This window comes from Primulina huaijiensis, chromosome 10 (genome assembly GCF_012295235.1).
Source record: "Primulina huaijiensis isolate GDHJ02 chromosome 10, ASM1229523v2, whole genome shotgun sequence".
Taxonomy (NCBI): domain Eukaryota; kingdom Viridiplantae; phylum Streptophyta; class Magnoliopsida; order Lamiales; family Gesneriaceae; genus Primulina; species Primulina huaijiensis.
The window spans coordinates 2,711,790-2,738,191 of NC_133315.1; the positions used below are offsets into that span (position 1 = coordinate 2,711,790).

The 26,402-nt window shown below is 35.2% G+C and overlaps 4 protein-coding genes across 4 annotated transcripts; 2 read left to right on the forward strand and 2 right to left on the reverse strand.

The window, feature by feature from the left end:
* On the forward strand, positions 1-610 carry LOC140985674 (uncharacterized). The gene has a single exon (XM_073453553.1). The coding sequence runs from the start codon at positions 121-123 to the stop codon at positions 487-489; it is 369 nt and encodes a 122-aa protein (XP_073309654.1). The 5' UTR covers positions 1-120; the 3' UTR covers positions 490-610.
* On the reverse strand, positions 590-1,958 carry LOC140985673 (uncharacterized). Its single transcript, XM_073453552.1, has 4 exons — positions 1,766-1,958; positions 1,510-1,686; positions 1,268-1,418; positions 590-1,191 (listed from the first exon to the last, which is right to left on the reverse strand). Exons 1-4 carry the CDS (start codon positions 1,817-1,819, stop codon positions 713-715), a joined length of 861 nt encoding a protein of 286 aa, XP_073309653.1. The 5' UTR covers positions 1,820-1,958; the 3' UTR covers positions 590-712.
* A 1,731-nt stretch (positions 1,959-3,689) lies between these two features.
* On the forward strand, positions 3,690-6,223 carry LOC140985815 (pollen receptor-like kinase 4). Its single transcript, XM_073453753.1, has 2 exons — positions 3,690-4,684; positions 4,760-6,223. Exons 1-2 carry the CDS (start codon positions 3,970-3,972, stop codon positions 5,998-6,000), a joined length of 1,956 nt encoding a protein of 651 aa, XP_073309854.1. The 5' UTR covers positions 3,690-3,969; the 3' UTR covers positions 6,001-6,223.
* A 12,818-nt stretch (positions 6,224-19,041) lies between these two features.
* Positions 19,042-19,605, reverse strand: LOC140986585 (uncharacterized). The gene has a single exon (XM_073454886.1). It carries the CDS (start codon positions 19,603-19,605, stop codon positions 19,042-19,044), a length of 564 nt encoding a protein of 187 aa, XP_073310987.1.
* Between the last annotated feature and the right edge of the window lie 6,797 nt (positions 19,606-26,402).

Genomic DNA, 26,402 nt, shown 5'->3' on the forward strand with positions numbered 1-26,402 from the left:
GTTACGGGCCACCTGCAAATGGGTAAATTTGCAGGCAACCCGACTGGCCCAACAAATGGACAGCTTCCGTAGGGTTCTAGCATTTTATCCATCCATCAAACTCAGAACCAGAATCTATCAATGGAGAGATTACCGACAACAGTTTCCGAGGATAGCAAGAGCAAGAAGAAGAAGAGCGGTAGAATGCCCAGCCCCCAAGAGCTGGTGTCTCACTACGAGAAGCAGGGGATGGAGAATCAGCAGGCTTCGCTCAAAGTCATTCAGGATTTGCAGACTGCCCTCTTCAGGATGATCACCGCCAATCGCACGCGCAAGCCTGCCGATTCCAAGCTCGACGCCGTCCACTCCCGCCTGCTGAACCTCGAGATTAAGCTAGATTCCAAGCCTAGTTACCCTCAAGCGCTGGCTCTAGGCGTCGCCTCCGCAGGCATTTGGAATGGCGCCGTCCAACTATGGAATTTGGTTCGCCGGGCTACAGATTCCTCCTAGGCCCTCGATTGGATCTACTCTTGTTTCTTGGGTGGTGTTTATGTTTGTGATACATTGAGATTTTAGCAAGACTTCGACATTACATGACCTTTTTTTTCCCTTTTCTATCGAATTTTGCGTTTTTGTGGGCTCTCATGTTTCGAGGAAGCAGCAACGAAAATGTTCAAACACGCAAATGCATTATTATCCAAGTTATTTACATACAAAAGCACAACAAGATGATTCAGGCCCAAGTGCCTTCAAGCAAGGGACGAGGGTAACCAGTGTCCCCCAACATATCCATTAGATCAGAGCACTCGTGCTGTTCCGTTTTCAACTCCAGTCCCAGCTCTTCATCCAAGTCATCGGATGCGGATATAAGTAGAATCTCACATCCTTCATAGTTCAGGAAATCAGGAGGGTCTGCTGGATGAAAGCGCCGATGTCCGAATAAGCCCTGTATGTGGGCAGGAAATGCTGCTTTCTTCTTGCTCTGCAGCCCTCTGAATTTGGAAGAAGAACCCTGCTGGCCAGGATTCTTTATCTGCAAGAGGAACGATGCTTCTGGAGCTATGTTGAAGGCTTCCTTTTCCTCGTCTGGCTGTTCAAGCTTGTAAACCAAATGTGTGTGCGTCTTGTGCCTTAGGATCCGATATACGCCTGCTCCCGCCGCCCTCGCATCGGGTTTGTGCCTATGACCTCTTGTTGCAGTATCATATTCTCCTGCAATTTTAACACAATAGGATCATACACATAATCTACTATGTTTAATGAATGTAATGTGATGCAACAATCAAACCTCCTTGGAGAGCATTCTTAAGGTCTTCAATTTTAGTTGTGACCATCTCAACAAAGCCCCAATACGGCCTACTCTTCTTGCTGGTATCTGGAAGAGTTTTACGGCCCATCACAATGAGTCGCAACAGAAGTTGTTTCTCGATGTTTACTTCCTAAATCAAGAACCAACAAACCAGTTTTAGCAGAAAATGTACAAATAGGTTGCACATATAGCTTTGCACTGTTAGTTAACTGGCTAGTTACCTGGCTGCCATGTCCACCGCTTGGAGAATCCTTCTTATCGCCTTCTTGTTTATATTCAACGGGTCTTTCCCCAGATTCTGGTCGGAGAACCAAGTACAAACGCTGTACTTCTTCAGGCCCATGTGCTTCTTCCTTCTCTACTTTAGGCCTGCAAAAGAAGAATATTTCGCCTCTTTCCTGCAACAACACATACGCATCAAACCCCATGCCTTGACTCGGAGATCAAACCCAATCTGATCTAGATTACATTACATACCTGAATCTCGATATTCGGGTCGGGCCTGGTCTTTGTTTCCTCTCCTTGTCCCATTTTAATTTCTGAATCTCAGGTAGTTTCACTGCAAACGAGAGTGGTGAATAAATGAAATCTTTATAGAGGGAAGCATGGCACGTTGCACATAAGGAAGCAAAAATGGTAGTTGATGGACGCGTCAGCACTTAGGACAGCACCACGTTTTTCCATTCAGCCGACTATTGATTTTTTTCCCCTAAAAAAAAAGTACCACTAAATCAAGCTTTGACACGGGTTTTGTCAAATCTGGACCCGCCTCGTCTCATTTTAGCCCATGTTTTACTCCGGATTTGAAACATAACAGGTCCAATTCAGGTTTGATTTACTTAAAAATAAATAATTTTTTTTTTAACTTTTAGTTATTATACAATTAAAAAATATTTAAAAATCAATAAATTATTATATTTATTCTCCAACTTTATATTAATAACATTTTTAAAAACTTATTATTTCAATTAAAATTTATTATTTTATATTCAACTCATAATAAAATAAAAATTTATAATTAAATATTTTCATTTTAAACATTTGAGCTATAAGTTCGATTTCTTTTACCAATATTTTTTTGAGTGTGTTTATCGTATTGCGTAAGTCCAATTTGATTTACTTACCTAATGTAGTTTTTAGATTACTGTGTTAGTCCGATGTTTACCCAGTGTATAGTGATAAACTAACACTCTAATTAAGTCAATGAACAAAAATTGATTGAAATATATTATTAATACCCTCATAAGAGCTCGGGTCATGGATGACCCGGGATGTTATATGGATAGCTCATTCAGGGTAAATCTGCAAGAAGAGTTCGTCAGAATCCGGGCAGGTGAGTATCCGGGGCATATTCTCTCCGGGCTACCAGACGCCCGGGCTTTCATACAAGCTCCCGGGAGACATTCTACCCGGGCTACCTCGAAAACAACACTTCAATCAAGTGCAGCAGTATGGGCTACCTTATTCTTGGCATTCATTATTGTCAGAACCACAGGGGTTAGCGTGTCAGAGAAGTTGTCAGAAGTAGGGTATGGACAACCATCTTACCCTAAGTAGTAAGTGGGCACTGAAAACAAGGTAATCATAGGATTTCCTTCTATAGATAGCAGATATGTATTTCATTTGAAGGATTCTGATATTTCTCATTCACATATATCTTCGTATATATCGTCATTTTTCCTTCATCTTCACCTGCTGACTTAAGCATCGGAGTGGCTACGTCGGACATCCCTATGGCGCCCATTCACGAGTTCAGTTCATTATTTGCAGGTTACAGCTGAAACTATATCTCTTGCTCAGTTTCCTTAAACATAACATTCATCCGATTAGGTAGATTACCCCGACCCTGCTCTCTCAATTCACCAGAATATCATTAATTATGAACTAGACGTAAGTCTATGCATTGAAATACTTTACATACTATCAGATTCAATGTTACAATCTACACGAATATCATACATATACTCAAATTAGTAAATTAGCTGGTCGATACGTTTAACTTGCTCGACATACCAAAACATTAATTCAAATTGAGTGGGTCTCATGTGAGACCGTCTCACGGATCTTAATCTGTGAGACGGGCCAACCCTACCCGTATTCACAATAAAAAGTAATACTCTTAGCATAAAAAGTAATACTTTTTCATGGATGACCCAAATAAGAGATCCGTCTCACAAATACGACTCGTGAGACCGTCTCACACAAGTTTTTGCCATTCAAATTATTTCAAGATTGGTTCCTCCAAAAGCAGCCAACCATGGAATAAAATTTACCACACAAAATTTTTGGTTTTCTTTTTAAATGACTAAATTAATTTAAGACGATGGTAAGCCTAATAGACTGTGTGTGTTGAATGAGAGGGATCTAGAAAGTAAGTTTGTATGGACGTCTAATTATGGATATATTTATTGAAAATTTTATGGGCTGTCCTAAATCTTCTCCCACACGTAGAAAATTTCCTTAAATGTTTGGTTTTGAAGCCCTCAGTACCTCAACTATTCCTCTTCGCCACCAACTTTCACCAGCTTCCTGCATGCCTTTCTTCAGTTTCTGCCATTTCTTTCTCTGAACAAATTGGAAAACATTATCAATTGGTTCTCATGACGTCAAGACGTTCTTGCAGCTTGCTAGCTTCTTCCTACACCTACACTACAAATAGAACATCATAATCGAGATTCACGATGGTGAGGGGCGCGGCTCATCCTGTGCGCCCGTGCCCGAAAACGATATCAAAAAAGCTTTGTTTATCCTTCTTGATTATTGTAGTCGTCATCCTGCAGCTTCAGGTGGCCAGTAATGCACAAGGAATTGAAGATGCATCCATATCTGCTCTTATCAAGTTCAAAAGCTCCCTGGCAAATGTGGAGCCGTTTCTTGCCAACTGGGATCCATCCAAATCACATCCATGTTCAGGAAACCGTGGAAACTGGAAAGGTGTTCTATGCTTCAATGGCTACGTGTGGGGATTGCAACTTGAAAACATGAACCTCAGGGGGCAAATTGATGTGGATTCTCTTGTCCCTCTGCGTTATTTGCGGACCCTTAGCTTTATGAACAACAGCTTTGATGGGAACATGCCAGATTGGAGGAAGCTTGGTGCTCTCAAGTCCTTGTTCTTGTCCAACAATCAGTTTTCGGGTCAGATACCGGAGGACGCTTTCAAGGGTATGAGCTATTTGAAGAAAGTTTATATGGCAAACAACAAGTTCACAGGCCATATCCCTGCATCCATTGAATCCCCTAAACTCAGAGAGTTGAGTCTCCAGGACAATCAATTCACGGGCAACATACCGCCAGTCAGCTCAAAGCATCTCAAACTCTTCAACGTATCTAACAATCAATTGGAGGGTGCAATCCCTGCTCCACTAATGAAATTCGGTCCCAGCTCCTTTTCAGGTATGAATAAAATTTAAGAGTTAATTTGATTTGCATTGATTGGTCATACGTATGTATGTATGCATTATGATGCAGGCAACTTAGCACTGTGCGGGAAGCCTCTAGACTCAAAATGCGAGCCGCCCCCAGCCCCCCCACCAGATTTGTCGCCATCTCTCGGCTCTCCTCCTCCTTCAGGTCAAATCACCAGCACCCCAATTGCTGCTAAAGATAACAAGTCATCTCCCGCTCGAATTGCAATAATTGTGGTGTCAGCCTTAGTGGGGTTGTTTCTCATCATATTGCTGCTCCTCTTGTGCCGGCGAAACCGTGAGAGCCAAACACCACGATTGGGGGTGGAAAAGAGCGTGCCAGTAACGACAGTGGAGCCTGTCGGTGACATGAAAGAAAACGGAAACCTACCCAAAAGAGCTGAACCACAAGCAGGTAAGCTGTCTTTTGTTAGAGACGATAGAGAAAAGTTTGACTTGCAAGACTTGATGAGAGCATCGGCTGAGGTGTTGGGAAGTGGCAACTTTGGGGCATCTTACAAGGCAGTATTGGTGGAGGGGGAGGCGCTGGTGGTGAAGAGGTTCAAGCAAATGAATACAGTAGCCAAGGAAGACTTCCACGAGCACATGAGAAGGCTAGGCCGACTCAAACACCCGAATCTTCTGCCGCTCGTCGCCTACTTGTATCGCAAAGAAGAGAAGTTACTGGTTTTTGACTATGTGTACAACGGAAGCTTGGCTTCGCATCTTCATGGAAAACGTTCTCACGAGCCATGTCTCAGCTGGCCAATCCGGTTAAACATCATAAAAGGAGTGGCGCAGGGGCTGGCTTATCTTCACAGAGAGCTTCCAAGTCTAACTGTGCCTCACGCACACCTCAAATCCTCAAATGTACTTCTGGACAAATTCTTCAACCCCGTGCTCATGGACTACTCCCTGGTGCCTGTGGTAAACCCCGGCCAAGTACAAGATATCCTAGTGGCCTACAAATCTCCGGAATATGCCCGACATGGAACGACCTCGAAGAAAACAGATGTTTGGTGTTTAGGGATTTTGATATTGGAGATATTGACAGGCAAGTTGGTGGCCAAGTATCTGTCCCAAGGATCCGAACCATATGGCGTGAACATAGCCGGATGGATCGATGGCATTGTAAGCAATAGCAGCAACACAGAAGTTTTCGACAAAGAGATTAAGGATCAAGGATGTATACCGCAAATGGAGAAGCTTTTGAAGATTGGAATAGCATGCTGTGAAGAGGATGAGGACAAAAGATGGGATTTGGAGGAGGCACTTGGCCAGATCCAACAGCTTCAAGAACATTGAACAATTCATTATTCACATACAAAATCTTTATCTATAATTTATTGTTTGTCGACAATTAGAATTAGTTGGTAATTAATACTGTACAAAGGCACTTGCACAACAATCTTTTTGTCCATTCTAATATGTAAGTTAGAGTACAAATGTACCCTTTTAATCATGGTTAGGAGAGAATCAACTTGGACCTTGAATGCCATCAAGTGAAAAAGATTCTTTCTTTCGCTTATTTAATCTATGTAAGGGGTTAACATTGGCCATTGGGGATGGATCAATATTACTTATATTCTATTTCAATAAAGATATATTTAATATCATGAAAGTCCTACGACAGAGAACTATGTAATGTTTCAATAAAAAATCTTATAAAAATATCGCTAATTTTAGCGACGATTTATTCAAATCCAAATTAGCGACGATTTTTATAAAGCCGTCGGTATTTTAACTACAGTTTATGTTGGGATCGAATTAGAGTTTAGAGAGGTGAATAAACTTTTTTAAATTTTTCTTCAAACTTGAGATACAATAGCTCGTTCTTGAAATGTTAAAAAATGAATCGAATACCGAAAAATTAAATCGAGTTTGATTTTATGACCAAGTGGAAGAAACCTAAACTAATCCCTATAAAAACCAATTAAACATTTTGAAAAATATTTAAAAGATGTGCAAGTTGAATGTATAAAAATATTTTGGTTGAAATATTTTATCAAACACTTTGTATATAATATTTTGACATTTGAAATAACACATAAAATGCTTTAAATGTGCATCTCAAAACAACAACAATAATTAAAAGAAATAAAGGAAAGATACAATTTTTTTTATGGATGTTCAGAGATCAACAACTCTTACGTCACACCTTCTTCAACTTAGGAAAGATTCACTATAAGACATTGATTTATACAATCAATTGTACAAACACATTTTTACTAGGACATATCTATTGCCTAATCGAAATTCCTTACACAGTTTCGATTGTTGGCCATAACCTCACAATCTGCATAATGTTTAATATCTTTTATGTCAAGACTACAATAACTCTTGATTTGTCGATCTCTGGACAAAGTGATGAACATGAAAGTTGTAGTCATTTCACTTACTTTCCAAAAAATCAAAAATCATTCAATTTCAAGTTAAAATGAGAGAGACTTGAAATATTAGACTATATGTAAGCTATTGCAAGTCTAGCTAGTCTCTTCTCTTGATTATAAATTTTGATTCATCGATTTTTGAGAAAGTGATGAACATGAAAGTTGTATCCCTTTCTCTTAGCTTTCCATAGAATTAAGAATCATTCAATATCAAATTTGTATGAGAGCGATATGCTCGAAATTCCAGAACTGCTCATGTCTAGTCGATAGTTGTATCCGTGTTGCAGAACTAGAAAATTCATCGCGATTTATCAGCTTCTTAAGCTCTGATTCAGACTTCTACTTTGGAAGATAATTTGTATATAAATTTCTTATCTTTGAAACTCATAGTGAGTCGTTCCATTTCAATAATCGATCATAATTATATGACCAAAATACCATAACTGCTCAAATCTAGTCGTTTCATGTATCTGTGTCCTCCAACTAGATCTTGCAACGTCTGTTTAACACAGATAACGTCCGAACTAATCTAACCAGCCTGATATATAACTTATAAAAATTGAGTTTTATTTCCAACTGTTTTTCATGCTAGTCATTTAAATAATTGGTCTATGAGATATGAGAAAAATACTAGAACTGCTCAAGTCTAGCAGGTAGTTGTATCTGTGTCATCCAGCTTGATTTTGCACCCACCATTTCGCCTAGATAACATCAGAACTAGTAGAGCCTGCATGAAATATGACTTGTAGAAAATTGCATCGATGTTCATCCATTTTGGTTTCTAGTCATTTCGATCATTGATTTATGAGATATCATCTAAATACTTCAACTCACCGGATTTTCAGCTTGACTACATTTGAGTTCTAACTTCTCAGAGCTTCTAAATTGATATCTAGCAACTGAAAACTTGAGTAAATATATTAGAAACAAAACAACAAATTTTGATATCATCAAAATCAAGATTGTTATATGTTTTTGTAACCCAACATTTTATAAAAACCGTCTCTAAATGTACTGACGGATCTTAAAAATTGTCACTAATGACAACAGTTTTTAATAAAATGTCGCTAAAAATAGCAAAAAGTCGTCACACTAAATACATAGCGACAATTTTTTGATTGTCTTCTCAAATCTGTTTGACTCACATTTTTTGGCACCATGTCACCAGATTCCTGAATGGATGATACTTTTGAGGTACCATCTTTAGGCTCATTCTCCTTATAATTCTTGTACATTGCAAGTAGTATCTCCTTTATTATATTTGTTACTCCTACACCTTTTTCCATCCCATACATCTCTCCTGACATAAATTACACAAAATCCATTTTATGCCTTGGATCAAGCACAACCAAAATATAAAACAAGTTGTAGGATCGAGCGCTTGCCGCTTTACTAAAAGCTATAGCTTGTGGTAATGGTGCAACTCAAATGTTTTAAACCGCACAGCACCTCAACCACCACGATTCCATCGCTCTACCAAGCAGAGACAATTGTTGCATCCAACACTCTCCCTCTCAATAATTGCACTCCTTGCAATCAATAAGAATCGAACCCGCGACCTTTGCTCTGATACCAATTGTAGGACCGAGCGCTTGCCGCTTTACCAAAAGCTATAGCTTGTGGTAATTGTGCAACTCAAATCTTTTAAACCGCACAGTAGCTCAAGCACCATGATTCGATCGCTCTACCAAGCAGAGACAATTATTGCACCCAACACAAGTTATTCATATTCTCAGGATCTCCCAATACTCGTCAAATTTATTTCTCATTCTCAACCCCGTTGAATACATTTCAAAATCATCACTTTCTTGCCAGTTCTTCCATATAGTATCAATAGAACTATTCTCGTGTGCAAAAGTATTGGAAGTGGCATATAAGGAACCTGAAACTTTTAACGTTATAATTAAAAATTTGTAATAAAGATGCAAAAAACCTAACATTACTCCAGTCTACAGTTGTTGGTCTTGCATCAAAAGTATTCATTTTTCTTTGAGGTTTACCATCTGATCCAACTATTATTTCTCCATAAGAATTCACAATATTATCCTATTGTTTAAACCGAAAATCTAACTTAAAGCATGGATCTTGTTCGTCAAGTCTATCAAAAGCTCATTCAAATTTTTGAGCTACATTCAACATCAAGTAAGTTCATATCCATCTAGTTAATACATCCAAACATAAGGAATTTTTGCTTTCAATTTTCTCCGATCTTCATTTTAACATTTTCAAACTTCAGCATTTCTACAAAAAGTTTATTTTCCTCTGCCTGGTTATTTCCTTCACATATCTGGATCAACTTCTCCCAGAATTTTTTTGCAGAAGAACACATCTTGTTTTTGCTAAAATAATTCTTGTCAAGGGTTTCATACAGAATGTCATTGACTACATTATCAAGATTTGCTTTCTTTTTATCTTCGTTGGTCCACTCACTTCTATGTTTTTCCAACATTTTTGGAGCACCTTCTATTACAGCCACTACTGGATTGGCTTTCATGATTTTAATGAGACCATCGATGATGACATACACTTGTCATTTTTTTGTGCTGCAAGATAAGCTTTTATTATGATTTTCCAATAATCGAAGTCTTCTCTCGAGAACATAAGAATCTTGCTAAAAGATGCCATATATATTTGCAGTAGATGGCTTTTATGATTTTAATGGGACTATCAGCGAAGACATACAACATGTCACCATCTTCTGCTGCAAGATGAGCTTTTATTCTGATTTTCCAATCATCAAAGTTTTTTTTTAAGAACATGAAAATCTTGCTGAAGGATGTCATAGATATTTGCATTAGATGTTTCAAAATGAGATAAACACTCCTTGATACCACTTTTTATTATTGGTGAAGTATTTAAAATGGGGCCGAATAAACACTTCAAACTTCAAATTCTTCTTCTTCTGAAAATTATGCTTCTGAAATATTTTAAGAATTCAGAAGCTAGTCTCATTCTTTGCAAGTGCAGCAGACTACTTTAAAAGGTGTGGAATCAGTTCACAACACTTTAGTGAAACTAAAAACAGTAGAGGACAACAAGATACAAGACTTTTTTCTGGAAGTTTAAATGACAAAATCCTTCTTCGTTTCTCTTTCTTCTGTTTTCAGAAGGTATCAATAGAACACTTTGATTGGTACATTCTTGTACAAACCCCTTCAACAGGGCTTACCTTTGCCTACTGAAATTCATAATATTACAAAACACTTTAAGGGATTTAATTCTGAGAAAGTCTCTTTCCACATATTACAAATTCTTCACACTTTATAGCAATTGGAATAATGAAGGAGTGTGAATAAGAATAACACAAATGATCTTTTGAGTTTGACAAAGCTTTAAGCGTATGCTGGTTTTTCTGATTCTTTGAAAAGCTTGGGTGTTTTTGAAAGATTATTCACAGTAAATTCAAAGTTCGAAAGTTGGAGAGCTATTTTGTGAATCCTTGAGAAATCTTAATATAGTTTATCTTTTAACGTTCAAGTAAGAACGAATCTTTTGCCCGTTGAGATTACGTGAATCTAAGAATAGACTTTGTTAGATAGAGTAATGAATGATCTTGTACGATTCATTTGATGACATTAAATGAAGTGTACTTTTTACAGAACAACCACATTAAATAGGGACATCTTCTGATAGATAGTACAAACAAAATAGATATCATCATTCTCTTATTAAAGATTATATGATTTGATATTAGTCTGATATGTTATCATAAGAGACTAGCACGAAGTTTACTGATTCTGATTATGAAATGTTGCAATCTAGATTTGCTGATGGCTAATTTTGATTATTACTGGAGTTTCTCCTTAGCGAGTGTTATTGTTTTCCTTCACTATAAAATCATTAGAACCCTACGATTCTGACTTTCCTTAGGCAATACCTGAACTCAAGTTATGGTTTTCTTAAGCAGTACATCACCACGACTAAAGATATCCCAACAGTTGCTTATTATAGCACATGTCTAATAATTCTTATTTCACTAAAATTGTATTAGCTTAGATAGTGAAAGATAAATGAAGGGTATTTTATTATTTTAAAATATTAAAGGCTATACTATATAATATTTAATAAGAAAAATATTTCTAAAAATATAGGTTTAAATGGGCAGGAAATTCCTTTTAAGAAATAGAAAATTTTCTAACTTCGAAAATTGATTCACATGTCCCACAGAATCTTCACCTAGCACATAACAAAATTGGAAAAATAGTTTTTTCTCCGGTAAATTGTTTAATTTTAGTTTTGGTGTAATAAATTTTCAAATTTTGGTTTTGTTACACTCATTTAGTTTTTGACTATTTTGATATAATTGATGATGTGAAACTAAAAAATATTGACATGTCATCGGAAAATGTTGAAATGACATAAAAAATATTGACATGGACTTGGTAGATCTCACATCAGCAATTGAACTAAAATATTTCAAAATTAAGATCTAATATTCCAAAATTTGAAAATTTATTTAAACTTGTGTACCCAAATTTAAAAGCCCAAAATTAAACCTAAATGAATATTATATTTTTAAGCCCAATAGGATAAGCAGGAGGCACATACTTTGAACTGAATTATTAAAGATGTGGCTGTAGCAGTTAAGAATATTAGTTGGAGGAGGATTATACAACACATGAAAAACAAAGAAAGAGAAGGACAACTAATCTTCTACAAACTTCCACAACACATAACAAAGTTTCACAGTTGTCAACCCTCTCATCATTAAGATCTCTGCAAATTTCAACATATATAGCATTATCATTTTTTTCATAACTGATTCTAGACATGTCAAAATGGGCTGGCGGGGCGGGCCAGCCCACCACCCGCCGCAACCCGCCATTAGGCGGGGCGGGGTGGGGCGGGCCAACCCGCCATTTTCGCGGGCCTCTAAATGGCCAACCCAGCCCAACCCACCTTGGGCTGCGGGCTAGGCGGGCCGACCCACTTATTTTTAACCCGCTTATTTTTTTAAGAAAAAAATATTAAATAATATCGCAATAAATATAGAAGAAAAATATATTTCAGTCAAATAATTTCTTAAAATACTTAAAAACATTGAAATAAGAAATTAAAAAAGTATCAACATAATACATAAAAAATAAAGTGCTTAAACCAAAATGAAGATTGAGACATGGAAGAGAACAGAAAGTCGAGGAAAGAGACGGTTGTAAATTTTAGAAATATTATGTGTTCAACAATATACATAATTATCAAACCTCCGTCGAGTCCACAAAATTTCACTACAACTCGTCGGACTTCAAACGAAACCGCTTTTGGGTTCACAAACAACTGTTAGACTTAAAAATTATTTTAAGATTCATGAATAAAATTTATAGAAATTTCTTCCATTTAAGATTCATGAATAAAATTTACAGAGATTCAGATTTTACCAGAGTGAGTGATGGAGGCGAGGCCAAGGAGAAAAATAAGAAAGAAATAAGATAAGAGAGTTATGGAGGCGCATGAGACTTATTCCAATTTTTATATAAAACTTAAAACTTCAAAATATAAAAATATATAAAATTCTATCCTAATTTGGCGGGCCAACCCGCCCCCGTTTGGGCTCGACCCATCTTGGCCCGCAATCCAAACGGGCTCAGCCCATTTGGCCCGCCTCCAAACGGGCTGCTATTTTATCAGCCCAACCCGCTCAATTTTTATAGCGGGTGACAAGTCTAACTGATTCTGAAACCACTTGTTTTTATCATTTCAACATGAAGCAAAGGTCTAACATTTGAAACGCCAAAAGACAGATATGTTGTCAATCTTTGTTAACTTTTTATATATATTGGTCTTGAATTACATATCTCAAATTTTGGCAAGTAACTTAGCTTCAATACCATATCATGCCTATCCAAATGAAGTCTCTCAAAAATTGCATCTCTAACATCTTCAATTCTTACATTACTCTCATCAATAGATATAGCATGCCAACCTGAATTACTGCCATCACACCATGAATATTTATGTTCACTGTCAACCTTCCATTCACCATCAAAATTAATTAAGATTTTAATCATATCTCCGTCCACACAATCTGTAAAAAAATAAGTATAAATAATGGATGTAAGGGAGTTGTAAATATACGAATTGACATATTTAAATTCATGTATTAAATTACGGAAATACAAGTAATATGTGACAAAAAAATAATTACTCTTATGGCATGGACAACCTACTAAACGAAATAAAATACTGATCGCTTCTCTTCCCCTAAATCTTCCCTAAAAATACATGTGAACAGTAACCGACTGTAATATATGATTTAACCTACTGAAACTTAACCATTTGATTGAATGATATTAACCGACTACAATATATAGTTTATCCGACTGAAATAAATATTTTAACAAACTGAGTGACAAATCAAATTACTTGAGTAGATGATAATCCACACACATGAAAACATAAATGGCCAAATAAAATACCTTATATTGATCTTCTAACGATCCTGTGAAAAAAAACATATTATATGAGAATGAAAATGTCATTAAGTTTTGATTCTAATATCTATTTCCTTGGAGAAAAGAAAATGAAGAGGGTGAGAATGTTAAAAATGAAATGAAGATTGAGAACGAGAAAAATGGAAGAAAATGGTCAATGCCGTTGATGGAATGGAAAAGAAGAAGGGAAGAAGGGAAAGAGATCAGAAATGGGAAGTTGTGACCGTGAAGAAATTTGGTTAGGCTTTTCTTAATGGGCTCAAAACCCTATTACTTAATATTTAGATTAACTATTAATTAAAATAAGGTCTATTGACCAAAAAAAATAATGAAGCCTTTGACCTTAATTTTTATTTGTTTGGAGCTCATATTTGCAAATGGCACAGCAGTATCTCCTTTATTATATTTGCTACTCTTGCACCTTTTTCCAGCCCATACTTCTCTCCCAACATAAATTACACAAAATCCATTTTATTCCTTGGATCAAGCACAACTGCAATATAAAAAAAGTTATTCATATTCTCAGGATCTCCCAATACTTGTCAAATTTATTTCTCATTCTCAACCCCATTGAATATATTTCAAAATCATCACTTTCTTGCCACTTCTTCAACATAGTATGAATAAAAATTATCTTGTGTGCAAAAGTATTGGAAGTGACATACAAGGAACTTGAAACTTTAAATGTTATATCATAAAAAACTTGCATTAAAGATGCAAAAAGCCTATCATTACTCCAGTCTGAACTTGTTGGTCTCCATCAAAAATATTCATTTCTCTTTTAGGTTTACCATTTTATCCAACTATTATTTCTCCATCAGAATTCACAATATCATCCTACTTTAGACTGAAGATCTAACTTAAAGCATGTATATTGTTCGTCAAGTATATCAAAACCTCTTTCAAATTTTTGAGCTTCAGCATCAAGTAAGTTGAATTCCATTTAGTTGATACATCTAGGGATGTAAATGAACCAAGCCGTTTGTGAGCTATTCGAAGCTCGATTCGATAAAAGCTCGTTTGAGCTCGTTTAATGAGGCTCGTTAAGATAAACAAACCAAACTCAAGCTTTACAGTATTCGGCTCGTTAGCTCGTGAACGTGTTCGTTGGTAAGTTCATGAGTAATCTTTTAGATGAAAAAATAATAGTTTTGATATTTGATTTATTGATTTTGCATATTATTTATGAAATATATAGAAAAATTTATTAAATTTATTTATTATAATAAATTTACAAATTTTAATAAGAATAATATATTTTTCTTTAAATATATAATTTATTTTTAATTAATTTAATGAAAATTTAAATGTATAATTCATATTTATTAAACTTGTTTAGGCTCGATAAAGGTTTGAATAAGCTCGTGAGTCATGCATATATTCGTTAAATAAAGCTCGAGCTCGGCTCGATTATAAACGAGCCAAGCTCAAACATTCAAGAGTTCGGCTCGGCTCGGCTCGATTACATCCCTAGATACATCCAAACCTAAGGAATTCTTGCTTCAAATTTTCTTCGGTCTTCATTTTAACATTTTCAAACTTCAACATATCTACAGAAAGTTTATTTTCCTTTTCCTGGTTATTTCCTTCACGTATCTGAATCAACTTATCCCAAGTTTCTTTTACAGAAAAGCACGTCTTGATTTTGATGTAAGTGTTCTTGTCAAGGATTTTATATAGAATATCCTTGGCTACATTATCGAGGTTTAATTTTTTTCTTTTTTTTATCTTCGTCGGTCCTCTCGCTTCTATGTTATCCAGCATTTTTGGAGCACCTTCTGTTACAGCCATTACTGGATTGGCTTTCATGATTTTAATAGGACCATCAGTGATGAATACCACATGTCATTTTCTTGTGCTGCAAGATAAGCTTTTATTCTGGTTTTTCAATAATCTAAGTCTTCTTTCGAGAACATTGGAATCTTTCTAAAGGATGCCATAGATATTAGTAGTATATGGATTTTATGATTTTAATGAGACTATCAGTGAGGACATACCACATGTCACTATCTTGTGCTGCAAGATGAGCTTTTATTCTGATTTTCCAATCATCCAAGTCTTCTTTTAAGAACATGAGAGTCTTGCTGAAAGATATCATAAATATTTGCAGTAGATATTTCAGAACGAGATAAACACTCTTTGATACAACTTTTTATGATCGATGAAGTGTTTAAAAGGAGGGCTAAATAAGCACCTCAAACTTCAAATTCTTGTTCTTCTGAAAAGTATGTTTCCGAAATGTTTTAAGAAATCAAAAGCTTTTCTCGTTCTTTGAAAGTACAACATAATACTATAAAAGGTGTGGAATCAGTCCACAACACTTTAGTGAAACAAAAAGAAGTAGAGGACAATAAGATACAAGAATTTTTTCTGGAAGTTCAAATGACAAAACCTTTCTTCGTCTCCCATTCTTTTTTTTCCAGAATGTATCAATAAAAGACTTTGATTGATACACACTTGTACAAACCTCTTCAGCAGGTCTTACTATTGTCTACTGAAATTCATAATAACATTTAAGAGGTTTAATTATGGGAAAGACTCTCTCCACATATTACAAAGCTTTCATACTTTACAAAAATTGGAATAATGAAGGAGTGTGAATAAGAATAACACAAATGATCTTTTGAATCTGATAAAAATTTAAGCGTGTGCTGGTTTTTCTGATTCTTTGAAAAGCTTGGGTCTTTTTGAAAGATTATTCACAGCAAATTCAAAATTCAAGAGTTGGAGAATTATTTTGTGAATCCTTGAGAAGTCTTACTATATTTGATCTTTTAACGTTCAAGTAAGACCGATTCGTTTACCCGTTGAGAGTACCTGAATCCAAGCATAGACTTTGTTAAATAGACTAATGAATGATCTTGTACGATTCAATTTTACCAATTGAATTAGAGGCTAAACAGCGATTAGGATGTTGAGTTAATTTCTGAAAGTTACAGTTAGAGGTGAATGTACGACGACGCTTAGAAAAAGAGAAGCGATCATTGCTGATTTTATTATCGTTATACCTTAGGCTTATTTAGGTTGTGACTAATTAAGGTTTTGATCATTTACTGTCCCTGCATTTGCACTCTGTTTCTCGCACAATCACACTCTCTCTTCAAATCTCTATGTGCTAAAGTTCGTTCCAATCTTTCTTCCACAGATACCGATGGCTGATATATAATCAATTTGATCCATTGGATATCTGCAGTAAAATGGCTGTCAGGCGTGGTGTTCCACCCCCTGTGGCAACACCACCCGCAACACCACCAACAGTGCCCCATGCTGAAAATCCTCTGCGAAGAAATCGCGTGTCTCTCCCTTCTCCACAAATGTCCTCGATCCTGATTTCTCTTCTAGAGATGACTCTCATGATGAGGATTTTGAGCTGGATGCACGCCCGCAACTTGCTGTTGCCCTGAAGCCGTCCACTTCTACTTCTATAGCACAGACTGAGGACATTCCAATTCAACCACGAGAGGTTTTTTTTGTTCAGAGGATGAACAGTCCCTGACAGACTTCTTAAATGGCCTAAAAGAAGCCAAAATCAGAAAGGAAGCAGTACATGAGTCTGATGATGAGCCCGATGAGGAAATGGCTCGAGAATTCGAGGAGAATCGCCCAACTTCAGCCTCTAGTCCCTCATCCACTTCAGATTTTGAGATTGAGGAAGATGTTCATGCAGAGTCCACTGATACTAACTCTGAAACAGCCGCGGAAGAGAATGAAGATGCAGCTGATGTTATCAGTGGTGTTGACAATATCGCTGACAACAGCACTGGTACAGACTATGATTTAACTGATGTTTTCTCCAATTCCTTCTATTCTGAGGATGTCGTGGCCAGATGGTATCTGTATGCTCATCGAGAATTCATTGAAGAGAGGAATATTGATGAATTCGCCTATGAAAGGCAGAACCTGACTTCTTTTCTCTGAACCCGAGGGTTGCTCGCCACTGTGAATTGCATAATGCCCTACTCAAAGAGGCCAGTGCCTGAATTTTTCTGCAACCTCACATATGACATTGGAGATGTCAACTCTGTTCGGTTTGGAAAAGTGTTTGTGCAGGATGACATCTATCAATTTTCTCCGAACTTTATCAATGAATACTACAGTACATCATCTGTTGCTGAGGATGCTCCTCCTGTTGATAATGATGAGATCATTGCCATGTTAACTGGCGGTGTTATCACCAAATTTTCAGTCCGCCCTCACCACCTGGCTTCTGCCAATTTGACTTCTTTTTATTCGGTGCTGCAGAAGATGACCATCAGAAATTGGACACCGTCGTCCAATACCACTCTGGTGACTAGGCCGCAAGTTTTTCTTCTATTTGATGTTGGAATGGGTCGCCCCGTTGATTTTGGACCGTTGGTGTTCAAGACTATCTTGCAGTTTGTTGAAAGTGGATTTAAGTCCACACGCCTTCCATTTCCATCACTGATCAATGGGATACTGGAATCACATGGGTTCCTCAAAGAAGATGATGAGACCCTTTCTGATCTATGAGATTTGGACGGGTTTTTGCTAAAATTCAAACCGAATTGCTATATAAGGTTTGGTTTGAAATTTTTTTCTAATATTTTTTTAAGTAATATTTAATGTATAATTTTGGGCAATGTCGGGCGGTTTTGTGCGGTTAAGAGGTTTTATTTTTAAAAAAGAGAATGGAAGCGAAAATCAAGAATAATGAATTGAATTTCTAACAAAAAATTAAATAGTATGATGTAAAGGACAAATATGACATATTCTGTGTGGTGGAAATGACTGTTTCTTTTTTGAGAAATAATTAAATATAATGGTGCAGTTTGATTCGATTCGATCTGATCGGTAAATACGTTTATTTTTTTAAAAAAATTTATCAGCACTAGCTCTAATATAAAACTTGAAAGCCTTAAAATTGCACCACGAACAACTCGATACATTATACTAGTATTGCATAAAATCTTGTATATATTCAATGTTTGTAAAAGTTAGGAGACGTTAACAAATAACTATAACTAACAGGTTGTGGAATACACAATACGTATTGATATTATACCAAAAGTTAGTTACTTAGAAGGTTTAGCTTTGATTAATAAGTATATAAATTAATAGTATAAATATGTACTAGTTTAATTAAGAAAAATTATACCACAATAAAAATTTGGACTTCATTAATTAAAAATGATCATGAAAAAATAAAGTATCATATTTTTATGTCAGATGTTCATGTTATGTTATTAATATATGTGCACATATAAATAAATCTACACCAAAAATACTAAATGATAATATATGTATGTATATAAAATTTTATTAATCAATTATATATTCTCCTTCACTACAATGGAAACCACGTACTCGAACGCAAATGGAAAAAAAATCAGTCCTATAAATTAACAATAATTATGGAAATAAACGAAACAAGACAAAATACTAATGAAACATGAAAAAGGAACAGGAATTCAAGGAGGCAGGTGGGTGCATGTTTCCTCCATGATCGTGAATGCATGCATGATCCATGCAGTTTCACTCATGCATATACGTAAAATGTATTATTATAATCAGTGGTGCTGTCCCTTGTTTTGAAGCCTGATTTGCTGGTAAAATTGCGCGATGAATTCTTCGGCTTTGGCATCGATCATGTCATCTCCGCATAGTGCATCAAACACCTCGTCCGGATCTTCCTCCTCATCGTCACTAGAATCGACCAGATCGCGGAGGCTGGCAGCGGAAGCGTATTGACTCATTGTCCCGGCGGAGGAAGATGCAGCAGGGGAAGCCGGAGGGATCATTTCTTTCATGTTTTCGGCAGCGTATGGGCGTGTGGGGGATGATTCAGATGTGACGGATGGTGGCGGCGACGGGATGTTCTCCTGCGAGTGCAAGGGCCGCACCGAGTCCACTAGCTTCGTCCAATTTGTGGGCGTGGATTTGTCATAGGATATGGGATCTTTGGGCCGCTTGCGCATCATGGACAGTGCCGCTTTGAAAAGGCCAAACGCGCCGCTCTTTTTTTTCTTCTTCTTATCCTTCGTAGGCGGTTTCACGGCGGCGATAGGATCCGCGGGTGAACCCTCCTCCATGTTGTTGACGTCATTCGTCGGCAATTCACCAGACGTAGTCATTTGATCGATGGATCAATAAATAGGATGAAATCGAAGCCGGCTTAGTTTCTCAGCGATGTCGAAGCCTCTGCCCGCAAATTGCAGGGCAGAGAAGGTGGAGAGAAGCTTTTGGAACGACGAGGATTTGAGGGGACGCCCGACTCCCAGCCTTTATTTATATATATATATAGAGGAGGAATATGTCAGTGGCACACATTTCTTCCAACCCATATATTTTCCATCTCACATGCAAATTTGCGATCATATATAATTACATCATAATTTTTGTAAATTAATTTAATATTAAAAATATAATATATGTAGAGTCTTTTTTGTAAATTATTATAATATTAAAAATATAATATAATATAATATATATATATATAGTCTCTTCAAATATGATTATAAATGTGTATGTTAATTTTTTTTATATTTAAATCTAATTAGATTTGATCTTTAATTATTGCATCTCGGTCTTTGAGTTGATTTATTCTATTTTCTCGTTATCGTATATTTATATTTATTTGTATTTCATACAAATTAAGATTTTATTAAAAAATAATTATTTTACATAATTACGATAATATACGATAAAAAAAAAAAAAGAAGTCAAAACTGTATCGGTGAGTTGACCCCTCAATTAATAGTGAAAAGTGTAGTTTTATTCTTTTAAGTTATTCTATTTTAAATTTACTTCCGTAATTTGTCAAAATTTAATTTTTTATATAGTAATTTGGATTTTTTTGTTAAATTTCATTTTTTTAAAACCACTAAATCTATCGATTTTCGTGTAACGAAAATAAAACTCATGTATTTACTCACATTAAAATTCATATAATAAAAAAAACTACACGCAATACTTCAAAACTAGAGGAAAATTTTTTGTCACTTCCCTTTATTTTTGTTTATGTGTATTTTAATGTATTAATATAAGCTTTGTTTTTGTTATATGTGTCACATAAAAGAGAAATGATGTCAAATAAACCATATTCGATAGATTTAGTGGTTTTTAAACAAAAAAAATATTAAAAAAAATCAATATAATGTTACTGTATTAAAATCAAATTTCGACAAGTTAAATGACTAAAATGCAAAACATATCAACTTACGTAACTAAAATAACAATTGTCTCGTAAACATTGAACATACATGAACCTAGAACAACTTTGCGGATATGAATCCAGATAAAATAAGGAATATTTTCGTATCCTAATATCGAGTCCTTATATATATGAGATGAAAATAGTTTATCATTCATTGAGAAATAAAATGGTAAATTTATATTACTGAATATTAAAGTAGAAAGACAATGAAAACGTATTAATTTCCATCTCTTAATTTCATTTGGTTATTGGGTAGTTTGAGAAATGGGCTATGCGTTTCCATCGGTCAGTAACTTGTTCCTGGAATTGTGCAATATCATGCATATTTTCTGCCAATTTAAACAGAATTTCCGTGTCTGTTTCTTTTCTAGCCAGCCCAGCCCACCCTAGTTTACGTTCCTTGGGCAAACATCCAGCGATGTTGCTCGATATTTTGATTTGTGACTCATAATCTATAAATAAATAAATAAAATTTAAACTGGATTATCGAAAATGCATGCAATAACTAGGTGAATAAATAAATGTATGTATTTTGAGCAGCGTTGTATAAATGGCTTGTAATGGCCGAGGGGAGAATTCTATTATTTATCCGTCGACAAACATTATTGGTCTATATCATTCCCAAAGAGTGATATTTCATCAATATAAAATATTATGAATGTCACTGCACTTCCACTAACTTTATTGTATACACAAGGTTCTTCTAGATTGTTGCAAGAATCAAACTCTTTGATACTGTTGTCAAATATGATGTTCTAGCGTCTTGATGCATGTTTGAGTCCATAAATGGATCTTTGAAGTTTGCACATTTTATACTCACTTCCTACCAATGTGAATCCTTCAGGTTGATATATGTAAATTTCTTCTCTAATGTCACCATTAAGGAACACTGTCTTCAAATACATCTGTCATATTTCATAGTCATACCATGCTGCTATTGCTAGCAATCTCCTAATGGACTTGAACATTGTGAGCAGAGAAAATGCTTCCTCATAGTCAACAACTTGTCTTTAAGTATATCTTTTTTACTATCAATCTAGCTTTGAAGATCATTACTTTCTCATACGCCCCAAGTTTCCTTTTGTAAATCTATTTGCTTCCTATAAAAACAATTCTTTCAGGTGGATCTACTAAAGACCATACTCTGTTCGAATACATGGAGTCCATCTCGTACTGCATGCCTTCAAATCATTTATATGAATCGACATCAGACAATACTTCTTTGAAGTTTCTTGGATAACATCCAAGAATGAGATCATCTTGGCCTTCTTCAAAAAACAGACTCATCATTTTAGGTAGCCTTGAGACTCTTTCGGATCTCCTAGAAGCTTGTGTTTCTTCAACTGGCTGTTGGAGTGTGGGTTCAACTATTTCAAAAGTGGGTGGTTCCCGAATCTTTTCGAGTTCTATCATTTTATATTTTCTATCCAATAGAAATTCTTTCTCCAAAAATGTGGCATTCTTTGAAACAAATACTTTTGTTTCATTAGGATCATAGAAATAATATCCAGAAGAATTCTTTGAATATCTTACAAAGTAGCAAAAATTGACTATACTATTCAATTTATCTCTCACTGTCTGTTTCACATAAGTAGGGCACCCACATATTCTTAAGAAAGAATATTTGGGTAGCTTTCTTATCAATATCTCCACCTCGATCATATTTAAGTGTTTTAATATTCTTTACTAATTGTTTCTCTATTTCAGCTGAATTTTTTGAACATTTCAAAGGCTTCAAATTTATATTTCATTAAATATATATGTCCATACCTTGAGAAGTCATCAGTAAAAGTAATGAAGTAAGATTGACTGTATCTCGTGTTAACATTTAGTGACCCACACACACACACACACACACACATATATATATATCAAATCCAATAGATCATGTGGACATTCCAATTTCCCTAGGAAAAGGGCTTTAGTCATCTTTTTTTTTTCAGATAGGACTCGAATGTTTCAAGATAGTTAATATCTGACATGTCAAACATGCTCTCTCCCACTATCTTGTGCATCTTTCTTCGAGAGATATGTCTTAGTATAGCGTGACACAAGTGTACTTGATTTATATTATTTTGTTTTCTTTTTCTTGTTGTTGATATCGTGTTCACTTGGATATGATTTGTTGGAATATGTTTTATTTTTAAGTTAAAGAGATCGTTTTGTAATTCGCATATTCTGTTGGGTGCAATAATTATCCCTGCTTGGTAGAGCGATCGAACCGTGGTGCTTGAGCTGCTGTGCGGTTTAAAATATTTGAGTTGTACCATTACCACCAGCTATACCTTTTGGTAAAACGGCAAGCGCTCGGTCCTAAAATTGGTAGCAGATCCAAGGTCACGGGTTCGATTCTCATTGATTTGCAAGGAGTGCAATTATTGGGAGGGAGATTGTTGGGTGCAATAAATGTCCCTGCTTGGTAGAGCGATCGAACCGTGGTGCTTGAGCTGTTGTGCAGTTTAAAAGATTTGAGTTGCACCATTACCACCAGCTATAGCTTTTGGTAAAGCGGCAAGCGCTCGATCCTACATATTCCAATTAAACATTCATTATTGTAAATATTACAAACACCTTTAGCATATAACAAAAAAATCCTTCTTTATCAAGTATAGAAATTGAAAACTATTTTTAATCAAATCTAGAACATATAAAAAAATTTCTAAAAAATAATTTAAAATTATTGTTTAATAATAATTAAACGTCTCTTGCGACTTTTGCAGCAACTCTTGGTTCAGTGTCAATCTTTAGGAAAGTCTCACCATCACTTGGCCTCCTATTTCTTGTCATCGCTTGTAAATCATTACATAGATGTGATCCACATCCAATATCTAATACCCAAGAAGTTGAATTAATTAAGACATTTACTTCAATATAAAACATATCATTATCAGAACTCTTCTGAGCTATGTATTATTTGCAATTGTGGTTCCAATGTTTAGGGTTCTTGCAGTGGAAGCAAACATCTTCTATTTCATCGAGCTTTGTGTGCCTTTTAGAAGTGTTTGGAGCTTGTTTCTTACTTGGTTTATTTTTCTTTGAAGGAGCATAACGTTTCTTCCCCTTCTCTTTTGGGCATTTCTTTGTCCGAGACGAGGAGCCCACTAAGAAAACATGTTTTCCTTTTTTTATGGTGGCTTTATAGCTCGTAAGCATGTGGACCAACTCTTCAAGGCTGGCCTCCAGCTTGTTGATATTGAAATTCACCACAAACTCATCAAATGACGACGGTAGTGATTGCAGAAAATGTTCGTGGACAATTTATTTGGAATAACAAGGTCTAGACCCACTAGCTTTTCAATGAACCTAGTCATCATCACACCATGCTTTAGTGGACGTGTTTGTTCACCATAAAACTCTTGTAGATGTCTGTGAATTTCAATAGCATTTATAGCTTCTTCAAACCATCTTTGTAACTCGTTTGACATTGAAGTGAGCATATAGCTCTTCGCTTGTAAATCATGGTCACACCATGTCTCAAGTTTAGCCAATTCGTCAACAGGGACATTGGCAGCAGCCTCTTTCGGAAGAGTTTTACTGAGCACATATGCTATTATCTCATCAATTAAAACAAAGTGGTGACTTTTAGAACACTGATTGAGACCAACGTTCCTAATAATCAAAGTGAAATTGTTTGAATCATCTTGCAAATTAGACTCCTTTGGGCCACTAATATGAGCCCAGCTATTACAGAAATGGGCTGAGGTCCATTAAACAAGAGTTTTGTTTCATTAAGATAAACATAACTACCTCCAATTTTATTTACTATTAATAATATACTATTAATTTTCCTATAGGAATTAATTAATTTTTTTAGTAGCATTAATTAATTTAATAAACTAGGGATGTGACATTTACAAACGAAGGCTTAAACTACGTGGCATTAATTTAGGCAGGGAAGTCACGTTTATAATATTTGAGCTACGAATGAACAAAAATCAAGAAGAGCGACAAGCAAAGTAAATGTTAGAAGTTGATGTTTATATTTAATTTCCTTTAAATAAAATGTAATAATAACCAATAAGAAGAGACTAATTTTTAGGCCAGACATTTTAAAAGTTGTTGTCGAAGCTATTTTATTTGGCGGAATTGAAAGATACATGGGGAAATGATATGTCTACATTTTCACATTTATTGATGTCGAAATAAATATGGCGGCCGCACGTGTGAATTGTGATTCTGAGTTTTTTTTATGTATATTAAAATGCACGTAAAGTTAAGGGAAACAAATGTACATGAGATCTCATGAGATTGTCTCACATATTAATTTTTTTAGACGTATTTTGAGTGAAGAAACTCATGAAAAAAAAATTTGTGGGCTAAAAATATTATTTTTTTGTGTTTTGAATTTTTGAACAAAGTTTATTTTGTGTTTTTAGTCTAATTTTTTTTATCCAAGTGTAAAGGGGATTTTTTTTTTTTTTTTTTTTTTTTTTTTTTTTTTTTTTTTTTNCGAGAGAGGTTTGTTTGAAAAACGAAAATTGGGGCTTGATTCTATGTAAAAAAAAAAAAAAAAGACTGACACTGTTTACACAAATCTTACGAATTGGCTGATAAATATTCACAGGTAAAAATTTGTGTGAGACGATCTCACGGATCGTATTTTGTGATACAGATATCTTATTTGGATCATCTATGAAATGCTAAGAGTATTATTTTTTATTGTAAATATCGGTAGGGTTGATCCGTCTAACAGATTGGGATCTGTATGCATTATAAATTGACAGATACTCTATTTTCTCTAACTTAGAGTTGCGATAATAGTGGAAAAATGGGAGGAACCACCTGAAAAAATTTGACAAAAGCGAAAGGGTCTAAATAATCTCATCAACACAAAAGCTTTATAGCAAAAGTTTCAACAAATTTATCGATTTTAGTTTGTTCATTTCATGTTTTCATTATCTTAATTTTTTTTAGTATATTATTTCAGTTTTTCTAATTCTAGTTGTAAAAATGTTATCCAATTAAAAATATCATAATTAAATTATTTGTTGTTTCTGAATATTTTTTTGTAATTTTCATAAAATCTCATTTAAATTCTTATTTTTGTGATTTATCGACATAGAGTTAGGACTAACAATTCATTTGAAGCTCACATAATTTGATTTGAGAAGTCAACTTCACAAACTTTGACATAATTTTGTACATGACACGTCCGAGCCATTTTTCTGTGCGATCAGACTATGGATTGCAATGGGACGGGGCAGGGGCAAGTTTGTCATCCCTATTTCTGTCCCCGAATTCCATCCTCACTCCCATACTCGTCCCGATCCCCACTTTTCGAAGATGCGGGGAACAATTTCTCATCCCTGCCCACATGCTCATTTCAAAAATATTAATGAGACAAGACGAGGGCGAATTCGGAGATTTTTTCAAACTAAAACTTATTATTATCTATTATTATTATTAGTGATAATAATAATTTTATTATTAATATTTTAAAAAATAATAATATTATTATATTATTAATATTAAAATATTATTATTTTATTATTGATATTATTTTCGGGACGGATTCGGGGATGTAGATAGTAATCTCATATCTATCTCGAACTATTTCGAGGATTTTTTAAAATCTTCGAATCCGAACTCAAACCGAAAAATCGATAATTTCATCCCTGTTTCGAGTTTTTTACGTTGAATCTCACATTAGTGGGAAATATTGTCATCTTTAGATCAGGCTGCTTTTAGTTATACTAGTAAGAAGCACGTGCGATG